We start from the raw sequence: 23048 nt of genomic DNA on the forward strand, positions 1-23048 counted from the left end.
GTGTTGGCCACTGGCAATTCAACATGGGTGGCTGAAAAATAATTTCCTTTGCTGGAAGCTAGCAGCAACAACCTGAACTTTCACAGCACCTTGTCCTGCTGGGGCATGCCTCTATCTTGATGGAGACACGTTACAATAACACGCAGATTAAAAGCTAACCCTCCCTGCAGACGTAATAATGATCCAATGCCAGGAAGAGCAAACAAGACCCATGTTAAATAAAGGGAAGGCTTGTTCGTTTCACTTATCAATATTCAATGAGATCGGCCAACTTGGCACCCTGGGCTGAAAAGAAAGCCACCCAGCAAGGTAAAAAGCTAAAGGGCTCCGGAGACCTATAAGAAAGTGAGGTGTCATTAAATCAAGAAGATAACTTGGGCCTGGTTGTGGAGTCTATCTTTGTAACGTGTTGTAACTGACACAAAACTTGAATAGCGATCAATTTAAGTGGGTAAAAACTAGCATCCACACCCTCCCCGGAGTCCCGGTTGTTACGCTCAGTATCGCTACTCAGCTGTTAGCTGTGGCCCAGATTAAGCAAAAACTGCGAAGACGTACCTAACCGAGTATGAATTCAGCAAAGCTTCCAGGCTTATGCTTATCTTCAGTGTATGCTTAACTTCAGCAAGTATAGAAACCCTTTGTTAAATACGACTTTTAGACCTGCGGAGAGCTGATAAAAAATCCTTCAGTTTCACCTTTTTTATTCTATTTGCCAACTGCTACAAATAGCTGATACTCGATGTGTAGATTGTTGCAAGTATTCAGTAGTCAAAATTCAAAGTGTGTCAGTAAGTTAAAGGTGACCTGTTATCTCAGTGTTCCCAAAGCAGAGGAGTTACAACACATTTCTGATTAACATAATTGGTTTTAGGAATCCTGGTTCCCTGGAAATATTGTCACTCCAAAACAGACGCAGTCTGCAAACTCTCCAAACTTCAGCTTGTTAAACTCTTTGCGGAGAATAAAAAGCATGAGTCAAGACAAAGTGAATTTGTTTAAAAAATCTGGACAAAACTTTGCACAACAGGGAAATAAACTCCAGTAAACTGAAGTAAAAGATATTACATCCATTACTCAGTTCACATTTTTTACTCGATTATAATAGGACTATAAACATTTTCTGTCAACAGCTTACAAAGAAACTTGTTCTAAAAGTGATGCATGGTGAGAACTTGCATCTAAATTGGGTACGTCTAAATTAGAGGCTAAATACAGAACATTCCCAAAGGTGGCTTTTGGTTAGAGCTAGTCAAGTAATGCAGAAAGGAGTTCACAAATACTGAAATAAAAAACACCCCCAGGCCTCACAGGAGTCCCCCCTCCTTAGGCTCGTTGTGCAGGAGTATTTGAGGGACAGCATGTTGATTTGGGCTTGCACTTTGCGGGCAAGCGGCCCCCAGTTCTTGCAGAAAACGCGCTGTTTGGTATTCTCCTCTTAGAGTGCGAAACATGGCCAAGTGTTTTCCTGAACAAGGAAAGACTCATAAATGCACTGGGTGAGGCCTAGAACATTTCAGTTCTCGGCTTCAGTAGGTGGCAGAGATTCTTTAAATTCTCTTGCTCATTTACATTAAGCAAACAAACAGAATTCCCAAACCACGAAGCCCACAAATTATGTATATAGCTGGTCTATGTAATCACAAGTTCCCTTTACGGTTACTTTTATCTTCCCTCTCTCTCAAGCTTTCCTCTGCCCGTATCGCTGCTGGTCTTTATTAAGCCCCACATTCTACAAACATTTATGCGCATGATTTACTTTATGCTTTTAAGCAGTTGCAGAGAGTTCAATAGGTGTTAAATAGATAATGAACTAGAACACAATAGAACTGCATATCTGCACGGATCAGGCTGAACCAAGCGAAGTTACGGCCGTACAGAGAGTTCAGCACATGGGTAAGAGTTTGCAGGGCCTTAGCTCGTATGATCTACCCCAGCTGGCATTTGTCTTTGTGCACCACCTGGCACAAAGGGACTCCGAAGCTGACCAGGATCCCTACATCCCAACGGGCTGTAAATAACGAACTGCTATAGGGACTATAATTAGGCACCAAACAGCCAGTACGCGAAGTTCAGGAAGGCTCTAGCACAGGGTGTTGCCAATACCTCTGCTGAGGTTTGCATCTGTAGATTGTTCATTCAAACACTGCCTGTTTTGGGAATGCTAAAAGATTCCCAGCGCCCATCAGCTGCTACCTGACCTCTTTAAAATAAACTTGTCTTAATGGGTACGTGCCTGGATCACCAAAGAGACTATCAAATTTGGCACTGTGCTGCGGTGGGAAAGCCAAGTCCGGGTGGCAGCGATGGCTCTACATTCTTACCCTCAGCTATCTTATCATCAGGCCGAGGTTGCGGCACAGCGATGTGGGGCAATGAGCCCCCTGCCTGCACGCTGCCTGCCCAGTGGTTCAATCACCGTTATTCCAGACATCCGTCACACACCATTATGCAGGGGTACATTTAATATCAACTAAAGGAAAGGTGAATGACTGTAAGGGCTTTTTCAAGGCTTTTGCAGATATTCGTCGTCGACAGCAGCATGCCAGGCTGAGAGGCCCAGCCAGCAGCTGGCAAGGCATGTTTTATGTAGCTTTGTGAACACAGACTATGCAAATGTATTCAAAGGATGTTCTAGAGGCAAATTGGTTGGAGCTAAATTCGCCCAGATGCTCTTGAGTCTGCTTATTAGAGCCCTTAGCTTGAAAATTAGCTGGAACTGACGAGTCGAATCAGAGCTGACTTTGGGATCTTTGCATGTTAAGAAAACCACAACCGGATTAAATGTGTGCGCGTCTGTGCAGCATGGAAATTCAGCTCTGACGCCTCCTCTCGCTACTCCTAAGATGAGGGCTTCACAACACTTCATCTGCGCAGAGCCCCTGTAGAGGACTGGGCAACTATTTTGCTTTGAGTTTTTAAGTTAAGAAAAAATGAAAAGATAGTTTTCTCTTCCATCATGTTTTTGACTTTCGTACCTGCATTTCGTTTTGCCTGCGGAGGCACTTCCTGGCAGTGAACTCACGCCTTCCCTCTCCTGTTATATGTTCCATTACCAAAGGTGAATAATCAGGACAAATATGAAGAATGAGAGAAGTATGTACTTGCTTACTCAGGTAATGAACGCGAAGGATGAAATCACCTCAATCGTGAATTAAAAACAATTACTTGAGGATCCTGTTGTGATGGCAAAAGATACGGGAAGGAAGCGGGATGTGTTGTGTCGATGGCAGTGGTACTTTTGCTTCCTTGGACTTCTGCCCCTTATAAGGCAAGTGTTGAAACCTTTCTTTCACCTGAGTATTGACTTTATACTCTAAGAAAGAAACCTGTGTCTTGAGCAGTGGTTTAAGCCAGTTTCTCCAAGACAACTGGTGGAGCGTACCTGCTTGGCCACAGGGCATTTCCACAGATTTACCGTACGTTTGCCCCATTTGCGGCCGACTCTGCAGTCATTCGGAGAGCACCAGGGCAGCGGTTCTGCCATCTCCCTGCCTTGGTCGCCCTATGCCAGACATTAACTTGGATCAGCCTTGCCCTTACGGCAGCTACACTGCGTCTGACCCCTGCCTGGGTGTACAAAGGTGGGAAAAGGGTGGGCCGTTTCCTGCGCTTAAACAACTGAGCACTGTTAGCTCAGGGACAATTGAGCCTCTGGTGTTTATACTGTCTTTGTCTGGATAAACTGTATGGATACAGTCCCAACGCAGTCACCAGGAGATTTTCTTGCTGATTTTCATGGTGCCGGCATTTCACCCTTAATGTGTATTTTAGGCATCCCCATCTTGAACCAGAATCTCAAGCCTCTTAAAACTGCATTGCAGTCATGCTTGGATTTATTTTTTAGTACTTCTGTTTTGCTGAGGAGACCAAAATTGGGCACAGTTTTACAATGTATGGTCTTCCTGGTGCCCTACAGAAGGTAAATGTCACCTCCCCGAGACACGTTAAGTGATCCCTTTGCATAGTCTACCCAAGTATCCTCAAAGAATTTGACACCAAGGATGTCCCAAGGGATTGGCCTCCCAATGCCGCCTCCCTGGATTTGAGCACTCAGCTCAATGTAAAGCTCAAAATATTGCCGAGGCAGACAGAGATACACAGTGTCTTGCGCTTCACAGAACCCAGATGTGTTTTGAACGCACCAGCTATAAGGTAAAGAATTTGGGTCAAATCAGAGAATTTCTGTTCTTTCAGCCTCCAGCTTTTCTAATTGTGTTGCAATGATTGCTCTCCAGCTGTGAAGAAATACAGAAAGCTTCTTATTTAGTAAGTTTTCAGTAATCCTAAAGAAGCCAGTTCCTCCCTCCCTGGAAAGGCGCAGCCTGTGTTCTGTCAGAAACATCTTCCTAAATTATATCAGACACCGAAAATACCTTTCCAGCCCCATAGGCTGGGGTAGGACTTACAGTATAGTTGCACTGACATTCAGTCAACGTGCTTACCATTTCCTTCTGGATTCTTCCTTGCCTTATTCTTGATGGTGTGTTAGATCTGCTAACAGGGGAGGAGGTCCTGTAGAGGTGAGACCATCTTTTACTTAAGAGATATTGAGAGATAGACCTATTTGGATTTTTTGCTTGCCTTTGCATTCAATTTGTATGTCATCCTGGGACTGCATGCAGTTTTTCAGCATGAAAAACATCTGGAAAAAAAATGCCTAGGAAAAACTACAGATTTAAAATAAAAACAAAGATAAGCCCAACCAACCAACCAAACCCTTGGATTTGTCCCTGGAGCTTAGTGACTAAAAGATGATGGCACAGAAGGTTCCTGGATTTATCCACCCTCAACATCCTTTTCTTCCTCAATGGGAATTATACTCCTGAGAAAAAGTCAGAGCTGGTCAGGTCTAGCCCTGGCATCTTTCAGTGGATTATTCCTAAAATAAAGAGGCTTTTCCAAGCCTGGTGGTTTCAGATGTTATCATCAATGTTTATTCGTTTGTCCTCTCTTTCCATGGAACTGGCAATGGCGGCAATTTCTGTATCCAATACCACTGTTATGTCTGTTGCTCTAATCTAGCTACTTATATGGTCTCCACCGTCGTAATGTTTGAGCACATCCCAAGAATTAAAAAAAAAAAAAAGAAAAAAAAAAGAAAAACCATCGAACAATAACAAACTCTCTCTTTCTTTCTTCCCAGCCTGATCTTAGTAAGCGTCTTGAGTTTTTGTGCTTGTATGTGTGTGAGGAACTTAACTGAGGAAAAGCGGAATTGGAGCAACAGGTCCTACCTTCAGCTGTGAAAATGAGAGTGGGAAAGGCTGGCATGGGAGAGGCCACCCCAGTGACCCGGGCTGCTACAGGAGTCTGCCAGGGCTAGACGTGCTTCCCCTAGTTTTTCTACTCCTTGGCCCCCGGCTCAGTAGCATTTTCCATGATTCCTGGAATCTGGCAAGTCGTAAAAGTTATGAGGGGCAGAGGGTAGACGTGGGTTTTTCTTTTGACAAGGAGAACTATTATTTCTGCCTGGAGACGAGTTGCCCTGATGGGCTGTCAGTGGAGGTGTTGCTTCTATTTATTCTGACCACATTTGGATCAAGAGCAGTGTCCCTGTGTGTCTCTTCTCTGTCTTTGTCTGGGGATCGCTGTATCGTGTTCCTGTGGTCACTGAAGTCACCCAAGACAAAACTTACCCTGCAAATTCGTTCTCTGTTTTAGTTAGCCTGCTCTCTAGAAGGCTGTGACTAGTTTTTAGTGGCTTGTTGGGAGCCTGGTCTTATCTGCTCACCTATTACCCGGTTTCGGGGCTCCGGACCTGGGGAGTCCCATGGAAGGAAACCTCCACGAGCCTTCGGGTCCATCAGCTTTGGGCTTTATCTGAGGGGAAGAAAGTGAGTCCCGTGTGCGTGAGATGGGCTGGGTCTCGGTGAAGATTGGAGGGTGTTAAATCCTACCTGAGTAAGAACAAGCTGAAGCTCTTGCCATGTGCTCTGAATCCAAGAGCAGCAAATGGGGGAATTAGCAATGTATAAAAATATAAGTAAACACATGCCAACATTAATTGGAGGAACATGTCCTTCTCACTGACCTTAGCCCGTGTGACTGTAAGGGACACGAGCCCTTGATTTCTCCTCTGTAACCAGTATACAGAAACCTCATTTCCAGCTGAGGGATTAAACTGCACGTGAGGAAATGATTGAGTGCATTCTTGACACACCTTTTTTTAGACCTGGATCAATGAAAAGGAGTATCGTTATGTCTCATATTTGGGCTGGAAACTAAGCAATTTGCGTACTTGCAGGAATGAGATACAGTTGTCTCAGAAGTTTTTGTTGGCAATAGGACAGGCAGCTGTCAACGCTTCAGTCTAGAAGTAGATGCAGCTCATTAGGACAGTTGGATATCATCAGATTAGCTGGGCTTGGAGATAGGGTGAGACAGGAAAACATGACAAGAACTGGCATCGCAAACCCTCCCCCTTCAGAAATACTACCTCAAAACCAAGGAATGTTGTGGTCGATCGTAGCCAATATCAATAGAATATATCCTAATTTAAGGGCAGACTTGCCAAGTATTTCAGCATGGGTTTCAGTGCCCCTGGTACACATAAAAGTTATGGCATCAGTTCTGGATTTGTTACTGGGACTCTGGTAATGATGTTCCTGGCATAGCACTCCTTGCAAACACGTACTTTGGAGGAGTTCCCATACATTTTTTTATTGTCCACTAGAACTGTGGTGGCAAGCTGTGTGAAATCTATCCAGAAAACTGGGAAAAATCAAAACCAAAGGGGAAAGAAAGAACCAAACCTGATCAGAGATGGCAAAGCCTTTCTTGTGTGGGCCTAAAACAAGGTCTGAAGTATGGGTTGACTATGTAAAAGTCACGGAGGACGGAGTTTTAGACTTTCTTTCAGGGCCCTTGGACAACTGCCTGAAATGCTCCGTTCAGTTTTGGTACCAGAAAGATGCTTGCAAACTGGAAACAATTCAAAGACGAAAGGCAACAGAAGCAACAGCAAGAAATACCTGAGCGGCAGCGGGGACTGGTTTTGGAGAAAGCTTAAATAGACTTGGCTCAGTGACAGACAAAGGTAGCCAAGGTCCTCGACAATGCTCCGTGCGTATTTGAAAAATGTAAACGGCAGCAGGCAGATGAAGTGTTTGTCAGCGTGCATTGCTGTGATTTGGTTCTGTGTTCAAAGCCACTTTGTCCTAAGCACGCTTCTCTTTTCAGAGCTTGAGCCCTAGCTTTGCAACCCGAGCAGCAGGGATACCTTGTGTTTCTTTAGGACTTTTCATCAGATGATCCCCGAATGCTTTACAAGTGTGAATTAAAGGAGCTTCACATTAAAAACCTTAAAAAAAAAAAAAGAGGACTAATTTATTAAAGCAAAAGAGGACCTGGATTCTGCAGTGGGGTGAGATCCTTCTCCCTTTACGTTACCACAGAGTCACAGAGGATTTGTTATCCGCTCTTTGTTCCTATCTGGGGACACTGTGAGCAAAGGAAAGGACGGTTCCTCAGTTGTGGAGAGTGCGCTGCAACAAGGAGCGCCAGGACTAGAAATTATACCAAATTAAAATGTAGGGGAGGAGTAAAAGAGACAGAATTGCAATTTCTTTGGAGGGTATTAGCCTTTGTCGTCGCAACTGCTGCCTCCATTCTTAATAATTGAGTTTGGTGTTACTTCTCTCCTGAGCAGCACCTCTGCTTACTCAGTACTGATTTAAGGTTGCTAGAGCAACCCCAAAACCACTTCCTATAGAGCAGAGATGTGCTCTGCAGGCCTCCCCGGCCAACATGGTTAGCAGAAGTTGTGAAACTTCATGGAGGAAATACAATGCAAAGTACTAAGAGGTGTGGAAACCTTAAATGGGGATGTAACTGCAACCACTTCTTAGTCAATGCTACGGGAAAATAGGAGCGTGACGGTCTTATATTTAAAAACCTCTTTATTTTTGAGGCAGCTTTCATTCTGTTAGTAATCAAGAGGAGACTGCTTTATAAAGAGAATAAAACAATTTTGTTTAAATTTTAACAGTTCCCTTAAAATACTATTTCTGTGCACGCTGAGCCTGTGTGACATTGTTTTAAGCCTTATACTTCTATTTACCATTCATTTAGCTTTCATTACTGACAAAATCTCAAATGACAGAGGATGTGCAAAACCTGCTGGGTGATTTGCAAAATCTTCCGGTCTTGGAAATTTTTCTAACGATGAAATACTTTATTAATTGCTTCGATTTTATCTGATGACTGGCTATTGACACACGAATCCCGAGGGCTTTCCAACAAGGAAGATCTGCACTCCTTAAATTATAATTTCTGGGATTATGCTAAAACACGGTGTAAAAACTAGTATTCATTATTATTCAGACAGTTCTCGGTTTCAAACATATCTTCCATGAGACTTCAGCCAAGAAGAAAACAAGGAATTCACATCTAGGCTGTTTACTAATGAAATCCCTAACTATTTCTGTAGAATTTGGTTTACTACACAGTTGTATTGGTGCGATCCTGAGAAGGAAAGTTCAGGATCTGCTTAACCTGGGGTTTCTCTTCCAATACATTTCCTACCGAATTCTGTGAATTGGAGGTTACTTGAGTAGTGCTCCTGATAAAAGCGTCCCCAGTGCTTTTGATGTTGAGCTTTTGCTCTTTGGCTGTCGCGTGTCCTTGGCTGTAACAGTAATACAGCAACTTCTGCTAGTTTCCCCTCATATTCTCAGAATAATTCAGATTTTGGTATATGCCAAGAGAATCATAAAAATATGGACCGTAAATTTGGGTCCGTGTTTCTGCGAGCATTGGTAATGAAAATGGTCCTGGAATATTGCAGCTAGTTAAAGTATCACCTTGCTAGAAAATACCAGCAGACCGAAAGGAATAAAAAACATCAGAGAGCTTGAGAGACTCACCCATAACGAAAGGTTAGAAGAATGGCTCTTGAACCAAAAGGCAAGTGGTGATTTGGCATGAGCACAAACACGGAGGTCAGCGTGGATTTTTATACAGGAACATGGGAAAGATGTTATTTGCTTTATAGCTGAGTCAAGGCATGTCGTTACTATATATTTATCCCCTGATCTAGACACAACATGGCCAAAAAGATGTAGAGCGTAGCTGGGATACAACCGTGTCAGAGTCCCACGCAAGCCGGTGACTTACACTAGTTGCTGTCACCAGGGAGCCCTCGCCACGGCACTCCCTTGTGCAGCTCCCCAAAGCGGGGCAGGTGTCTCGTAACCACGTCCCCTGTCCCAGCAACGGCGGCAGGAAGGTGTTGGACTAATGGTAAGACATCGATGCAAAGAAAATGCCCTTTGACTATTAGAAAATAAGTTCCAGCAGCGTGACCTGTGAGGCTGGGAGGCAGGTACCCACCACAGACCCTCTGCTAGCAGCTGGGGTACGTTTAAAACCAGGTTGTGCGAAATATTAGACTGTGCAGTATGCAGCAGCCCAGCACTTGTGGGATGCTGGAGGTCTGCAGACATCTCCATGGGTCTTAGGCTTCTCTCCCGTCTCTGATTTCTGCCCTGCCGGGGTTTCAGTGCATTACTGTCCTGTCATGCGATTTGTTTTATAACCCAGAGGGGACAGCTGAATTCCTTCTACAGCAACAATATTTTTTGTGATGCCAATGCCATGACCTTTATTCATGAAAAACAAAGTACGAATGGGGAAAGCAGGGTGGAGCTCCGTCAGAAATGTAATGTAAACAGCTACAAAGACGTGGCTCTGCTCCTCCAAAGCTATTTCCCACCAGGTAAGAATCAGAGCAACAGGCATTGCAAACACAGCAGAGATCCTATCTGCTGTTTTGTTAAGCTAATTGCCTATACCTAAAAGCAAGGTCTAATAAAAATTGCCAAATTGAACTTTCGGTCAGATTAGACAACAACATCATCAACAACAACAACAACAAGGGCTTCCAAAGGATTTAATGGAAACAAATTCCCATTCCAGATATCTGCAGACATTTTTAAAAAGCCAGCCTCTTTTCTAGCGTTCGTGAAAGTAACATGAACAGTTCAGCAGGAGAAGAGCTCCCGTTTTGTTGTGGAAACAGTCTCCGCAGTACCCTTGAAAATTCATCCTGAGGCAAGTTTGAAATAATTCATGCTTTTGCTCTCACAGAAATATCTTGATGTTTGGAGCAAACAGCTGTGATGCTGGTGGAGAACAGCAGAAATGTCACCCGGATTCTAACCCGTGTCTTACTGGGAGAACTGGGAGCTTAGTCTCCCAGTAGGGAAGTGAAATTCAGGCAACATTTGCAAAGCTGCCAGGAGCTCCGGGGTGGCATGAATTCAGCTTGAGGGGAAAACCTGAGTTTAAGCCAGGTGGAGGGGGCATGTGGCAGCGTCCGCTGCTCCGGCTGGAGATGGTGTCTGTGCCCCTAGCTCCGGCAGGCCAGTGGATGTGCCTCTGTAAACACCACCTAGGCCTCCATAAACACCATCCCAGCCTCCATAAACACCATCCCAGCCTCGGCACAGCTTCACAGGACCTCTGGGGGCATTGGATGGAAAAGCTCCCAGGGGCCCACCACACCCTCCAGTGTGAGCCTCTGCTCAGTGATTTACTCGGCTCCATCACCGGGTGACCCCGGGGCCTCGGATGACGACCCAGATGACACCCGGTTTCTGCTGCAACCCAGCCCGGCCACACAGCCCCGCCATCAGCTCCCCCTCCACAGCCCCCCGCCGGCTCTATCTGCGGGGTGACACGGACCAAGGGTGTCCTTGTGAGCACCGAGGGCATCCCCAACCCGCTTTGGCTGCTCCGCAGGTCGCTGGGACGTGCTTCCCAAGGAAATGTGGGAGCCTGGGGACAAGTTTTCACACTTCCCTCCATGAACCTAACAAGCCCGACAGGCAAACATGAAGGAGTAAAAGTAAGAAAACTTCAGGTCTTTGGGTGACAAAGACAGTAAGAAAAAATTGTGCCGGGACCAGGACGGGGCACCCGGCAGGTAAAACATGCCTGTTCCGGGGACAGTCCTAGCTGAGTGCGTAGTTGCCGGACTGGAAGGATCCCAGTGTGATCTCCTGTGTCGGTGGGTCTCCGGGAGGCAAAGACCTGCATGGTGTCTCTGACACAGCAGCTGCAGGGCCAAGGGGCTCCTGTGCTCCTCACAAACCTGAGCCCGAGGTAATCGAGAGGGTCCCGGGTGGCTTGAGGGCAGCCTTATGAGCTCACGGTGTGTATTGCTCTATGTTAACGCGGCTTTGTGATTACACGCTGCTTTGCTTAGATCGGCATTTTAAATCAACTGCTAGCAAATTTTATTAACCGCATGTGAAGGGAAGATCTGATGTCATTGTTTTTTTTTTAAGGAACAGTAAATAACACGCAATTTTCAGAAAGAGAAGCGTTTCTAAAACCAGTAAGGAGCCAAAACACAAAGTGGTGGCTGCTTCTGAATCCCTGGTCGTGTCCCTCAGTCTTGTCGACTCTCCTTATTTCTGGCTGGGCTTATGCGGAGGAGAGACTCGATGGCGACATGCTGGGCCGTCGCGAGGAAGGCTGGGAATGCAGCATGCGTTGGCCGGGCAGGGTGAGGCTGCCAGTGCATGGGTATTTGGGCATTTTTTTTTTCTCCTTAGCATTTGTGTTTGCTTGATCCGGAGCCATGTGGCTGCCGGGGCCTCGGCAGCTCTGTCCCTCGCCACCAGCCCCTTCTGCCACAGGCGCCACTCCGAAAGCCTTCTTGAGAAAGGTCAGGGAAGAAGAACCCCTCACTCCAGCTTCTCTTCTTCCTCAGTGGGTCAGTCTCTCAGCAGGTGGGGGGGAAACGCCTCGTAAAAATACCGTTGTCAAGGCCGCTTCTAAAGAACACAGCAGATACACACACCATTAGCATATAAGGACAGGCAAGAAAACTCCCTAAAATTCTGCCTTTCCTCATAACAACAGCGAGTGAGTCACCCTGGCCTCGGGCCAGTCGGGAGCGCGCTGCCCAGGAAGCACCCGGCCAAACTTTCCAAAACCTGCATCTGCCCAGGTTGGGAGATAAGAGTCAGGTATCCCGAAAGAGAAGCGCAGGGATGCCGCAGTGAATATTGCCGAATTTATTTTAGGCAGCGGAGGTTCTGGCTGAAAGATCACTTGAGAGCATGCCAAAGGCCCAGAAAAGGTAACTGCTCAGGGAGGCTCAAGGTCACCCAAGCCTGCAAGCCACCGGCCTGACATCGCTGCCCTCCGCAGCGACGTGCTGCCGCAGAGGTGAAAGCCCAGGCATCCTCCTTGGAGCACGTGGGCAATGCGGGATGTGTTTGTGCCCGGGCTGTGCCAGAGGACGGCAGGCATGGACGTCCCCGGGGCGGTCCGAACCGCCATAGCGGGGAAGCGGAGAGGATGCCGCTCTGCCGGTGGAAAGAAAAGCTCCCGGAGCGCTGCCTCCCCGGCCACCAGATGCAAGCAATTTGTTTTGCATTTTGGAATGGTAGTCCGGAAAACCGAAGCGCTGTGTGTTTAAGTTTATATTACATGTTTGCTTTCCAGTTTTTGTTAATTAAAATCATGTAACTGGATGAGCAGTTACTGGATAGCTTGCAGGGTTTATTTGAAATTTTCTATTTTTTTCTGGACGCTCAAGCATTTGATGCCCTTTCTCTCTCTGCTTGCAGTGCATTAATTCACCTAGCTAGAAACTCTATCTGTCTGAGCCAGTAAAAGCATGCATTTGGGAATGGTTTTGTTTCTTACAGTATTTTCTCTTCGTGTTTGCCTACACCTGCCAGTGTAATTTGTCAGAATAAACCAGGTACTTTAAAATCATTTTTTACACGCTCTTCGTAAGTGTTTCGCTGTCACTTTGAGAGGAAAGGGAGCAGAGGGACTCATAAGCAAATAAAAAGAAATATGAGCATGTATGAATTCACTCTTCTTCCTCTTCGGTGAGTTTAATCCGTCGGCTTGTCTGGATCAGTCCCGTAAGTCGAGAGGGCTCGGCTGCGTCAGTGAGCTCACCACCATAAATTTCTGGACTATTTTCCACTGCGATGCCCGCTGCCACCAGGGATGTGGTCAGGCCAAGCCTGCCCGGCTCCAAAGGGAATGGAAGTGGTTCTGCACAGCAGCCTCGGACCCTGCTGACCTTTTACTGCTTCCAGAGCGGGTCTGCCACAGCCTCACGCGCACCTTCTCGCCTACACCTCCTCTGGCTTCCCAGCCTTCAGATCACCTTTGCAGCAGCCGTGTAACCTTCTCGGCTTTGCAGGAGCTCTTCTGCTTGTGAGGCCACGGGATTTGCTCTACAGGCCAGGCAGCAGCAGAACAGAATATTTAGCTGCAGGGATGTTATGTATGTTATTAGCAGGGAAAGAGGCACGTTCCAGAAGCACATCGTCTCCAAGCACACCTCGTGCTACCGGAGTAGCGCTAACAGAGGACTTACTCCACTGAGGGAACGTCACTTCAACTGCCCAAACTCGAAGCTTTACTTAGGACTGAAAACATTAAGCGTGGACATGTGCAAGGACATGCCAACATCAGCAGGATTTGCTTTGGTCTGCAGGCAAAGCTCCGAGTAGCTCAGTGGAGCACAAAGGTGCTTCTTTCACGCGAGAGTGAGCATCACCTTAACTCAGCAGTGCCTTTCTGTGCAAATCTCAAACTGTTCTGCGTTGTGTCAAATAATGACTCCAGAATTAGATCCAACAAGATGACTTTTTTTTTTTTTTTTTCCCCAGCAAGTACATTCAGAGACTTAGCCTTTTCAGGGCTTGTATCTTGGTTATTAATAGTATCGTTTGCCTTCTTTTGGAAAATTGAATTCATGTGATAAAGAGGAACTGTATGTATCAAATTCTGAGGCAGAGGTTCTGCTACGAGCGCTCTTGTAAAATACAGAAGTGGAAAACGCAGGTTATGTAGCAGAAAATTATTTTCTTTTGTGGGGCTTTTTTTTGCAAATTTTATATGATTGAGCCAGCAAAGAACAATGCCAACGTTAAAAAAAAAAATCCGCTACCTGTTGATCTTGTCCCATTTTCGGCAAATTCAGGCAGGCATTGCAAGATTTGATAAGAACTCTTATGTAATCTTAGTTCAGGCAAAAAATGATTAAAAGAGATAAGTTACCATACATCTAGTACCAGGTAAGCGGATTATAGAGAAAAAAACTGGCAAGTGCAATAACTGGATTTACTAATGCCACGTAGAATAAAAAGATGAGCACAACTTTGGAATTTTGCACAAGGCAAGTGCTGCAGAATTTTCCTCGGGGAACAATCCTCTACTGGCAAACCGTGGTCGAAGAGGACAAACAAATCCTTTTCGTCTTTAGTTGTTGTGATTCTGTTTAAAAGCTAGAAGACGTCAATTTTAGCATGTGGAATGCAGTTGTAGAAAGAAAACGGGTTTCCTGAATTTTCGGTGATTGACTAAAATCCACACACACACTGGTTATTTTAATTTAAGGAAAAAGGATTTTGTTTCTTTATCCTGTTACATAACACTGGATCTATTCTCCCTTGAACACACAAGTATGTTTATCATTAATCTTAAAGGGAAACAGTCGTCCTTCAAAATCCTTTCTGAATTTTTATCTTTTTTTTTTTTTTTTTAAAGTTCGATCCCAAATGGCTGGATACGAATTGAAGATGAAAGCACGCTGTTTATTTTTTGAATTAGATTACTTTAACCTCATTTATGCATAGTTCTTTTACTGTTTTTCCCAACAGCAACGATGAAGAAAAAAAAACACGGGTTTAGAAGCGACTTCAGAAATGCAAAACATACGGTTCGTACAGCATCCAGCGGGAGACAGAGTACCTGTTATTGCTTTTTAGCTCATTTTTATGAAACTGTCTGGCATTCAGTTTGGAGACATTCTTTAATACTACCTATATTTTTCATTCTATAGTACATTCCTTTCAAGGACTTTAAATTGCTCAGGAGCTCTGGAAAACCCCAGTGAAAACCTTTGGATATACGAGAGTTTTTTATTTCCAGGTAGCTGACTGTCAATAACTCGGGACACTTCACTTTGGTTCCAGGCTGTTTGGTTCCTCTGGGCTTGCTCCTCACTTCAGGAATCGGCCCCTGTGAAGGAACAGACATTTCTAAGTTCGACTGGTGTCGGGACAAGACCCGCTCCAGCCTTTCAGACTTGCCGAACGCCTCAAGTGAATATGTAACTAGCTTGAGGTAAGGAAAGGACCAGTGGAGACAATCCCATAATGGCTAGGCACTCTCAAATATAAGCAAAATATGCCACCTGTAGCATTAAAATCACGTTCTTCATAGAATTTAAAACCAATGGGGCTACTTAGCAAAGACCTGTGGTTTTTAGTTGTCTTTGTGTTTGGTTTGGAAACTGGGTGTGGGACCCCATCACCGGCAGGTTCACGTGATGGGGAGTGTACCAAAAACACGGGGCATGTTTTGATTTCTGTTTGATATCTTATTTATACATGATTTAAATGGATAAACTAAGAAAAATTAACTGTCCAGGCCATAATTTCATCTAAAATAAACACAGACTAAAATTGCAGCAACTTAGTGGATTGTGTGGATTAGCGAGACATCCTGGTACGTAACAGCAATAGCAACAGTTCTGTTCCCTGGTTTAGCGATGCTTAAAATCTGCAAACCAGAGTCACTGCACGATGTGTAAATCCCTCACAAAATCTGCCTCCCTTTTTCAAGCTCAGGATCCTCTGCCATACAGGGGAACCCCAAAGGTTGCCCCCACATAGCTTTGCGTAGGAAATCGGTGTTTGGGGAATCATTAATGCGATGGACTTTTTCAGACCATCTTTTTGCCCTTCTTGCTTATACCCTTCTTTACAGGCAGCGCTGTCTCCTTGGGCCCTGGATTTCTGCTGGACTTTGTGCCTGGATAGATTTTGCTGGTTTTGTTTTAACGTTTATGTGCGAAGTCTTCCTAATCCCTGCAAAACCTTCTCCTTGTTCTTGCCCTGCCTTGGTCTTGAGTCTGTGAAACACCATAGAATCATAGAAGTGACTATGTTGGAAGGGACCTTTCCGATCATCTAGTCCACCATCATGTTCCTTTTAGCTGCCACACATTGAAAAGAAACAGGTTTTTCTCCTGAAAATGCAAGAAATATTAAATCCATTTTGATTTCAGAATGAATGAGAATTTGCTGATGAGCACATTTTAGATCTCGGTGCGACATCCCTCCCTCCATCCGCCCCACCTGATGGAAATGTGATCTAACCCTGCCGCACGCTCGCGTTAGTATGCATCCATCTGCGAAATCAGGCACTCGCATCCCTGCCCCTCGAGCCCTCTTTTACAGGGTGCAAACACAGCGAATCTCTTCGGACTTTCGTGCCTTCTCGGTAGATTTCCACACGTTGTAGCCAAGCTGGGGATTTGGCCCAGCGTCTTTTTTAAACCCTGTGACCCAGACATGGAGATTAAAAAAGAGTTATGTTATTGGATTAAACAGATACCAGAGGCGCTGACTGTATCAGCACCCGACACCTTAAAACTCCAGAAAGCGGCTCAGCATGCTAATGGCGAAAATAGTCTCTAAGAAAGAGGGAAAACGCGAAGGAAGGTGATTGCTGACCTGTGCCTTGGCCTGGGGTGCAAAACCCTGCCGCTCCGCCTGCTCTGCAAAGCAGCCACAGCAACATTATATTCTGCTTTCTGTACGTTTCTTAATACTGCATACACTCGAGATCCGGTAGTCAAGCCATTTGAACTACACCTGCCTGCAACAGGAATGATTTTGGCCTGGCTTAGTTAACTCTGGGTTCATGCCTCGATGGTGGGGTTTTCAAGGGGTTAGGCTTGGTTACGCTATGAATGGCACCAGCGCACAGTGAAATCGATAGAACTGCGGGAGTAAAAATACTAACAGATTAAAGCCAGACCTACAGGAAAAGGATAGTAATTTCAGGCCCCATTTACATGCTTAATATTATACACATGCTTACGCTTTGTAATTTGGGCTCCAACTTGCGATTTGGGTTACGTAAGCGAGCCGGAGGAGCCAGGGGCAGCAGTGCTGCCGTACGCTGCGGCGGCTGGAGGCTGAGGTCCCCCAAATATTCGTCAGGCACATTCTCAGGAGTTGTGCTGCCTCATAACGAAACAGCAGACAGCAACACGCACATTTATGACACAAAAGGACTAATTATTATTGTTATTATTCCACTTAGTTCCAGGTACTGTTTACACGCCTCTAACTTCAAAACAGCTTTGGCTGACAGTTTGTTACCCCAAACTTTTTTTTTTTTTTAAACACAGAGAGCAACCATGTGCTTTGTGTGGCTGACTTTTCTTTTAATGAGCGAGGAGCAACAGAACAAGAGAGAGCCAGAGACAGAAAATACAGGCTTTGATTCCTCTAGAGAACTTGAGCAAAATATTCCACTGCTGTCAGTGGTACAGCTGTGCTGGCAGGATCCTTAGCACAGATGAGGCTCCAGCCGCCACTTACATTTCACCGATGTGAGCGCTGGTTCCTAATCTGCAGCAAGGCATCCTCGCTGCAACTGAACAAGTGGCTGCGCCGGTAGAGAAACGTTGCGCTTCGTTCCCTAGTGCGGCCAAGAGCCACCTGCGTTTGTGGTCCCTGGTGGGGTCTCACAAAATGCTGGCTGCTTTCAGCACAGGATGCCCACGAATACAAAGCTGCAGTAAGGCGAGAAACCTGAATCAGAAGACGTAGGCGGCAGGATGCGCTACATCATGTTATTAGTTTAAACCAGGCTGTTTAGTGGAGATATGTCATCAACTAGCTGCATATATCCTATGCCTGTCTCTATTTTACAGTTAAAAACCTATTCACTTTGCACATGAGCTCAGATACTGGAAAATCACAGAGTGGACTGGAGTCAGGGAAAACCGCTTGCGTGACTGTGGCACGCTGTGTTTGGCACACTGTGCTGCCAGCAAGGAGCGTGCAGAAGGGGTGCAGTGCTCTGTGTTTTTGCATGAACCAGCCTTTTCTAGAGACCTCCCTGGAGGCTGCGGTGATGGAATTTGATCCTCCCGGCAGCCTATGCATCGGTGATGGGCTCCAAAGGTGCCTCGCCCAGTGACTGCCACCCTAGTTTGTGGTGTAGGAAGGTTGGGTCTCGTACCTGGGAACACCTGGGAGCGCAGGGCTGTGGGGACTGTTCACTCTTCTTTGGTCCATCTCCACTGTTCCCAGTGCAAGGTTAGCACCACGGGACTTCTGTGAAACACAGATGGCCCAAAATCTCCTTTTCCCTGCTGTTCTGCCCTCACAATGCAAACCGTATTTTGCAGTAAAGAGGATCTTAGCAAGTCTTCAGCAGGGGTTATATGAAAATGCCTAGCGAGTCTGCATGCTGCTGTATCCTTCCATTAACAGAACTAGAGGAGATGCGGGTGGGAGAGCAAAGACATATTTGAGTCATGTACCCGTTCGCCGGCAGGAGAAAAAGCACCAGCTTTCAGTGCAATGAAACCCAAAGCAGGAGGAAACGTTGCCCTGTTCATTTCTCCTGCCCATCGCCCTGGCCGTACTTTGTCCTCCAGCTGTGAGGGGGCTGCCCCGTGCCGGGACTGCTCTTTTGGGGGAAGACAGAGAAGAGCAGAGAGATCCCGGGTCTCCCAGGTACCTGCCAGGCCACGCTCCCTTGGGTTTCCTCCAGCAGGAGCCTGTTGCCGAGCCCAAATGCCCCAAAAGCCTGGCTGGGCGACACCGGGTCCGGAGTCCGAGCCCTCGCCAACCTTCCCGGGGGGAAAAGCGGCCGCGGAGGAGCAGAGCCAGGGCCCGGGAGCAGGGAGGAGCAGCGCTGGTGACAATGCCGCGGGATGCTTTGTCTGTGAGAAGGGCGCTCTTTGTGTAAAGATTAAAAAAAAAAAAAAAAAAGATTTTTTTAAAAAATATACAAAAATGAAGACTAGAGAGAGCAGAGCCGCGGCTGGCAGCCCTCCGCTCCCCTCCCCGCCCCGGCAGCCGCGGGACGAGCGCCGGCTCCCGCCGGGCCGGCTCGGGGGCGGCCCCGCTCCCCGCGGGGGAGGGCGGGCGGCCCGGGGCGGCCCCCCCCGGCGGCGGCGGCCGCTGCCCCGCACCCGCCCGCCCCTCCCCGCCGCCCCGCGGCCGCCTGCCAGCCCGGGCTCCGCCGCCGTGTCTGCGGCATGGCCCCTCCTCCCCCACACCCCTTCCTTTAGGCTCCCCCCTCCCCAGCAAAGAAGAGGCCGTGCCGGTGTTTTTCCACTCAGCAGGATGGGTGATGCTCAAAGCTCCCTCATTAGACAACAGACACGAGAGGTCAGGAAGAAAGCGCTTATAAATTACCGTTTCCTCCCGCTCGGCGCTGCTAGTCGCGCCGCACCGCTCCGCCGGACCCGCCGCAGGGGCGCAGCGGCGCGCAGACACCGCGGCCAGCGGACGCAGGTACCGGCGCCTCCCGGGCGGGCGGGCAGCGGGGCCGGCGCGGAGAGGCGCGGAGAGGCGCGGAGAGGCGCCGGCTGCCGCGGCGAACAAAGGGCGGCCGCTCCGCGTTCAGCGGAGCCGAACCGAACCGGGCCGGGGGCGGCGGTGGCGCCCTCCCTTTGTCCGCGCCGCCTCGGGGTGCCCTCCATTCCCTTCCCCCCCTCCATTTATTTATTTATTTATTCATTCTTCTTCTTTCAACCCCCGCTCCTCCCCAGCCGTCTCGGTACCCCTGCGGGTTCCTTCTCCCCAGCGGTTATTTTCATCCCCCCCCCCCCTTCACCCCTCCCCACACCTTGCGTTAACTTTTTTCGCGATAACAGTTTGCAGCAATTCCCCACTTGCTGGCGGCCCTCCAGCACATCCACGGAGCACGCTGCTCTCCCCGGCTATTTTTGCCTTTTTTTTTTCCTTTTTTTTCTTTTTTTTTTTTTTTTTCTCTCGCCTTCCCACCCCCTCCCCGCTGTATTTTTTCCTGCTTGCCGTGGGCTAACCTCAAGCGAAGAGGCTGGTACAGGCAATGCTACATCTGATGCTAATGGGCCTACCAGGTGGGTAATACCACTGCCTGCTCCTTCCCTTTTTTTTTTTTTTTTTCGCTCTTTTTCCTTGTATTTTGTTCATCCTTGGTGTGCTGAAATCAAAGTTGTGATTGGGGCTTGAAATTAAAACGCAGGGGCTGCGCAGGGCAGGTTAACCGAGCTCGGCTTGGTGCGAAGGGACGATAATGCTGGGTTCGTCTTGGGGCAGCTTGGATCCAAAATTCACCCTCTGGCTTTAAGATAATGAATGCCCATCTCTGCCTGATATTGTAACAGGCGGCATGTGGGAGGACTCGCAAGGTTTCCATATAAGAACATGGGAGAATTTATTTCACACAGGCGAAGAAACATGCAGAGTATGTGTTATTTAGGAAGTGGAAGGCAAGCTGTCTTTTCCTTAGGCAGCTCCGAGGGTGGCAAAACTTTGTATTTGGAAATTGTAAAAGCTGATTTCTGCTGTTCAATAAGAGCTACTTTTAAAGGAAAGCACCAATGAAAAAAAAGTAGCGGGAGAGGATCCAGATAAACATGAAGAAATACAACCCCACACATATTCCAGCACAGCTTGTGCCAAGGTGTAAAGATGGAGTTTTTTGGTTAGTTCCCATTTTTTTAACCGTATTGGGAAAGGCATTAAGAAAATGTGCCGAGAGGAGCTGGTTACGTTGATAGTGCTATTTTGGTAACTGCAATTTTTTTTTTTATTACTTGCATGTCAAAATGTTTGGAGTTTTGGACTAGCAAAAAAGTGAGGCAGCCCTACATGTCATCGGCTGTGTAATTCGGGTGACAGTTGCTACCGGTTTAGATTTTACGGCTTTGGGTTTGAGGGTAAATCAGCCCATTAAAAGCTGCTGCTGTGGAATTTGGAGGGGAGAGGCTTTGCTGAAAACCCTGACGGTTTTTGACAGCCGGGTGTTTACTTCTGGGTCCGCATTTGGGCGAGCTGACTGCTTTTTGGCATTGCCCACGTTTGCCAGAGTATTAAGGAAAGATTCCCCTGAAGGTGGTTGGGTTTTGCTTTTTTTTTTAAAGCAAAACGTGTGAGCGGTGGAGGCAGCCAGCGGCAGGACGGCGTCCCTCGCCCGGAGCCCGAGTGTGGCGGGAGGATGTCTTTGTTGCCCTGCTGAGACTGACACTGGAAACTTTATTTTGGGCACTTTCAGAGATAGCATCTTCGTGTTTCCTCTTCAACTGTCTCTTCTCTGCTTTGCGGAGTTTTTTTTGGTTTTTTTTTTTTCCTCTCTTCTCTTTATTTGCCTGCATCTCACCTTCTCTCTTCCTTGCCCTTCCCACCTCTCTCCCGGTTTGGGCTGCTCGGAGCCTGCACCCACTGGAGGGCGACAGACACCTTTCCCTCCCGGTGGGGTCCCGGCGCTGCCCCGCGGAGGCGGCGGAGGGCGGGGGGGGGGGGGGGCGGGCCGCAGACCCCCAGCCTGCGGGCGGGCCGAGGGAGGAGAGCCCGCTTCTGGCTGTCATTTATTAACCCGCAGCTTTTACTGTGCGGCGGGAGGGTTGTTTTCTGTCATACTTGGCCAAAAGCAGGAGGTTGCAGATGGCACTGTGATACTTGGAGGTACCGAGAAGGTGGTTGCGTGCTTGGGGGTGCTAGATCAAAATCCTGGGGGGTTTTGTTTGTTTAAGGGTATTGGTCTAGAATCCAGTAGGCATTTGGAATCCTTCAAATGCTACCAGTTTTTATTTTATTTTGCTTTGCTGTAGCCAGGAGCAAAATTTGGCATACTGCTCTTTGTTGGTGGTCCCCAGTCTGTAGCTTTTGGGTGGGTTGCCTGGAGGTTTCTTAAATGTCAGAGGTGACATGTGGGGGCTGTGGTAGGAGGCTTCTGTCTGTGTGCAATGCCGTATGAAAAGAGGTGCGACGTTGTCATGGAAAAACAGGGAGACAGTTCAGATTGGCTTACACTTGCTGCACAGTCCTTGGGAAACCCCCCGTGCCTGGGTGCAGCTCTGTTTGTAAAGCCTCGGGGAGGATCTTGTCTTGCAGCGAATCACTGCAAATATTTCAGTGAGTTTTCCTTAAAATCGGTTCTCTGCCTAACCAAGACTGAGCTACATCTTAGTGGCTTCTAGGTGAGTCCTGTGGGCTGGGTGTTTCCAAAGAGACTCCTGGGCACAAACCTTTCAGCAGGCTGCCATGTTTCCTGGGCAGTGATGCTCCCAGGATTTTCATCGATGCGCCTCAAGATTCTGCAGCAAATCCCAATTATTTTAATTTTGCCCCATCTAGGTTTTCAAATGCCCCATAGTTTTGCCCCGACAGGCAATGGGGCAACGTTGCCCCAGTGCCCCGACGGCAGTGTTGCCAGTTCTACCAGTAAGGGCAGTCTCTACAGTGGTGCCTTACCCAGGCTTTTAATCATGCTGGCAAATGGCTCTGAAAAGATTATGCTGATTTGTTTCTTTTAAACTTAACCATATTACAACACATAAAAATGGATGGGAAAGCCATGGTAGTTAAAGCCTTTTTTCAAGTAATGCGTATTTGATTGGTCATACTAATAAATTGTAGATCGTTTAAGAAGCGCGGCTTTGAATAGATTACCCAGTAGGATTAGTGCCTTCGACTGCTTCTCATCACTAACTTAATTTACGTGACCAGCATGGATCAGGGTTATGTTTTTTAAAGTAATCCTGAGTCCAGTCCTCTAAGTGCTCCGTGCACAGAACTCAAGTTTATTCGAATGCCATTCTGGGGGGGCTGCTTGCAGGACTGGGTCCTTGGCATTTGGAAGGAAAACGTGAGGAGGAAAATGCAGTCACTTAATATTTGTTGAATTTCTTCCATACATGTGTATTTACTTGAATCCTCAGCTGTTGTAGTGCCATGGATTTAATTGATTTGTGCTAGCTGAGTATCATCTCCAGGCATGTAGATGTAGGCAGTACTCTAAATTGCTTACAGGGTAGCTAATATTGATCTAAGATAATGTGGTAGAAATTGAGAGAAACTGCCACTCTTCATTGTCCTTTTTTCTCCCCAAAACTGCCATTGGAAGGGCTACCGTGCAACCAGTCTCTGACTGAAACTGTGACTGTTGTCCTGCAGCATCTTCTGGATTTATATCACTCTCTCTCTCCTTTTTTCCCCATGCGTCCAGATGTACACCAGCGCGTAGCGCTGACCCTAAACCCTGCT

The 23048-nt window shown here is 47.1% G+C and overlaps 2 protein-coding genes across 10 annotated transcripts in view; one reads left to right on the forward strand and one right to left on the reverse strand.

Moving 5' to 3' along the window:
• The window catches only part of SLC6A6 (solute carrier family 6 member 6), a 118042-nt gene that overhangs the window by 39889 nt on the left and 55105 nt on the right, over positions 1–23048 (forward strand). For 3 of the 9 annotated variants that reach the window (XM_074602894.1, XM_074602890.1, XM_074602898.1), the window contains exon 1: positions 19170–19310. The exons of 3 other annotated variants lie outside the window; for them this stretch is intronic. The gene's annotated coding sequence lies outside the window, so the exon portion shown is untranslated. Of the gene's footprint in view, positions 1–19129; positions 19311–21335; positions 21468–21696; positions 21983–23048 lie in introns of those variants that run through there. 3 more of the 9 variants (XM_074602893.1, XM_074602899.1, XM_074602897.1) reach the window with 3 other exon arrangements.
• On the reverse strand, positions 9877–19713 carry LOC141749489 (uncharacterized). The gene is made up of 4 exons (XM_074603056.1): positions 19691–19713; positions 18529–19410; positions 16146–17572; positions 9877–15003 (listed from the first exon to the last, which is right to left on the reverse strand). The coding sequence occupies exons 1-3, from the start codon at positions 19711–19713 to the stop codon at positions 17545–17547; spliced, it is 933 nt and encodes a 310-aa protein (XP_074459157.1). The 3' UTR covers positions 9877–15003; positions 16146–17544.

This window comes from Larus michahellis, chromosome 10, assembly GCF_964199755.1.
Source record: "Larus michahellis chromosome 10, bLarMic1.1, whole genome shotgun sequence".
NCBI lineage: Eukaryota > Metazoa > Chordata > Aves > Charadriiformes > Laridae > Larus > Larus michahellis.

Bases quoted from the DNA above. Each gene is read 5' to 3' on its own strand.
- LOC141749489 (XM_074603056.1), bottom strand. From the start codon at position 19,713: ATGTGCTGGAGGGCCGCCAGCAA. The intron at 19,411-19,690 runs GTGGGGAATTGC...CTGAACGCGGAG, and splicing joins TGCTGGAGGGCCGCCAGCAA to CGGCCGCCCTTTGTTCGCCG. The intron at 17,573-18,528 runs GTACCTGGGAGA...GCCTTACTGCAG, and splicing joins AAGGGAGCGTGGCCTGGCAG to CTTTGTATTCGTGGGCATCC.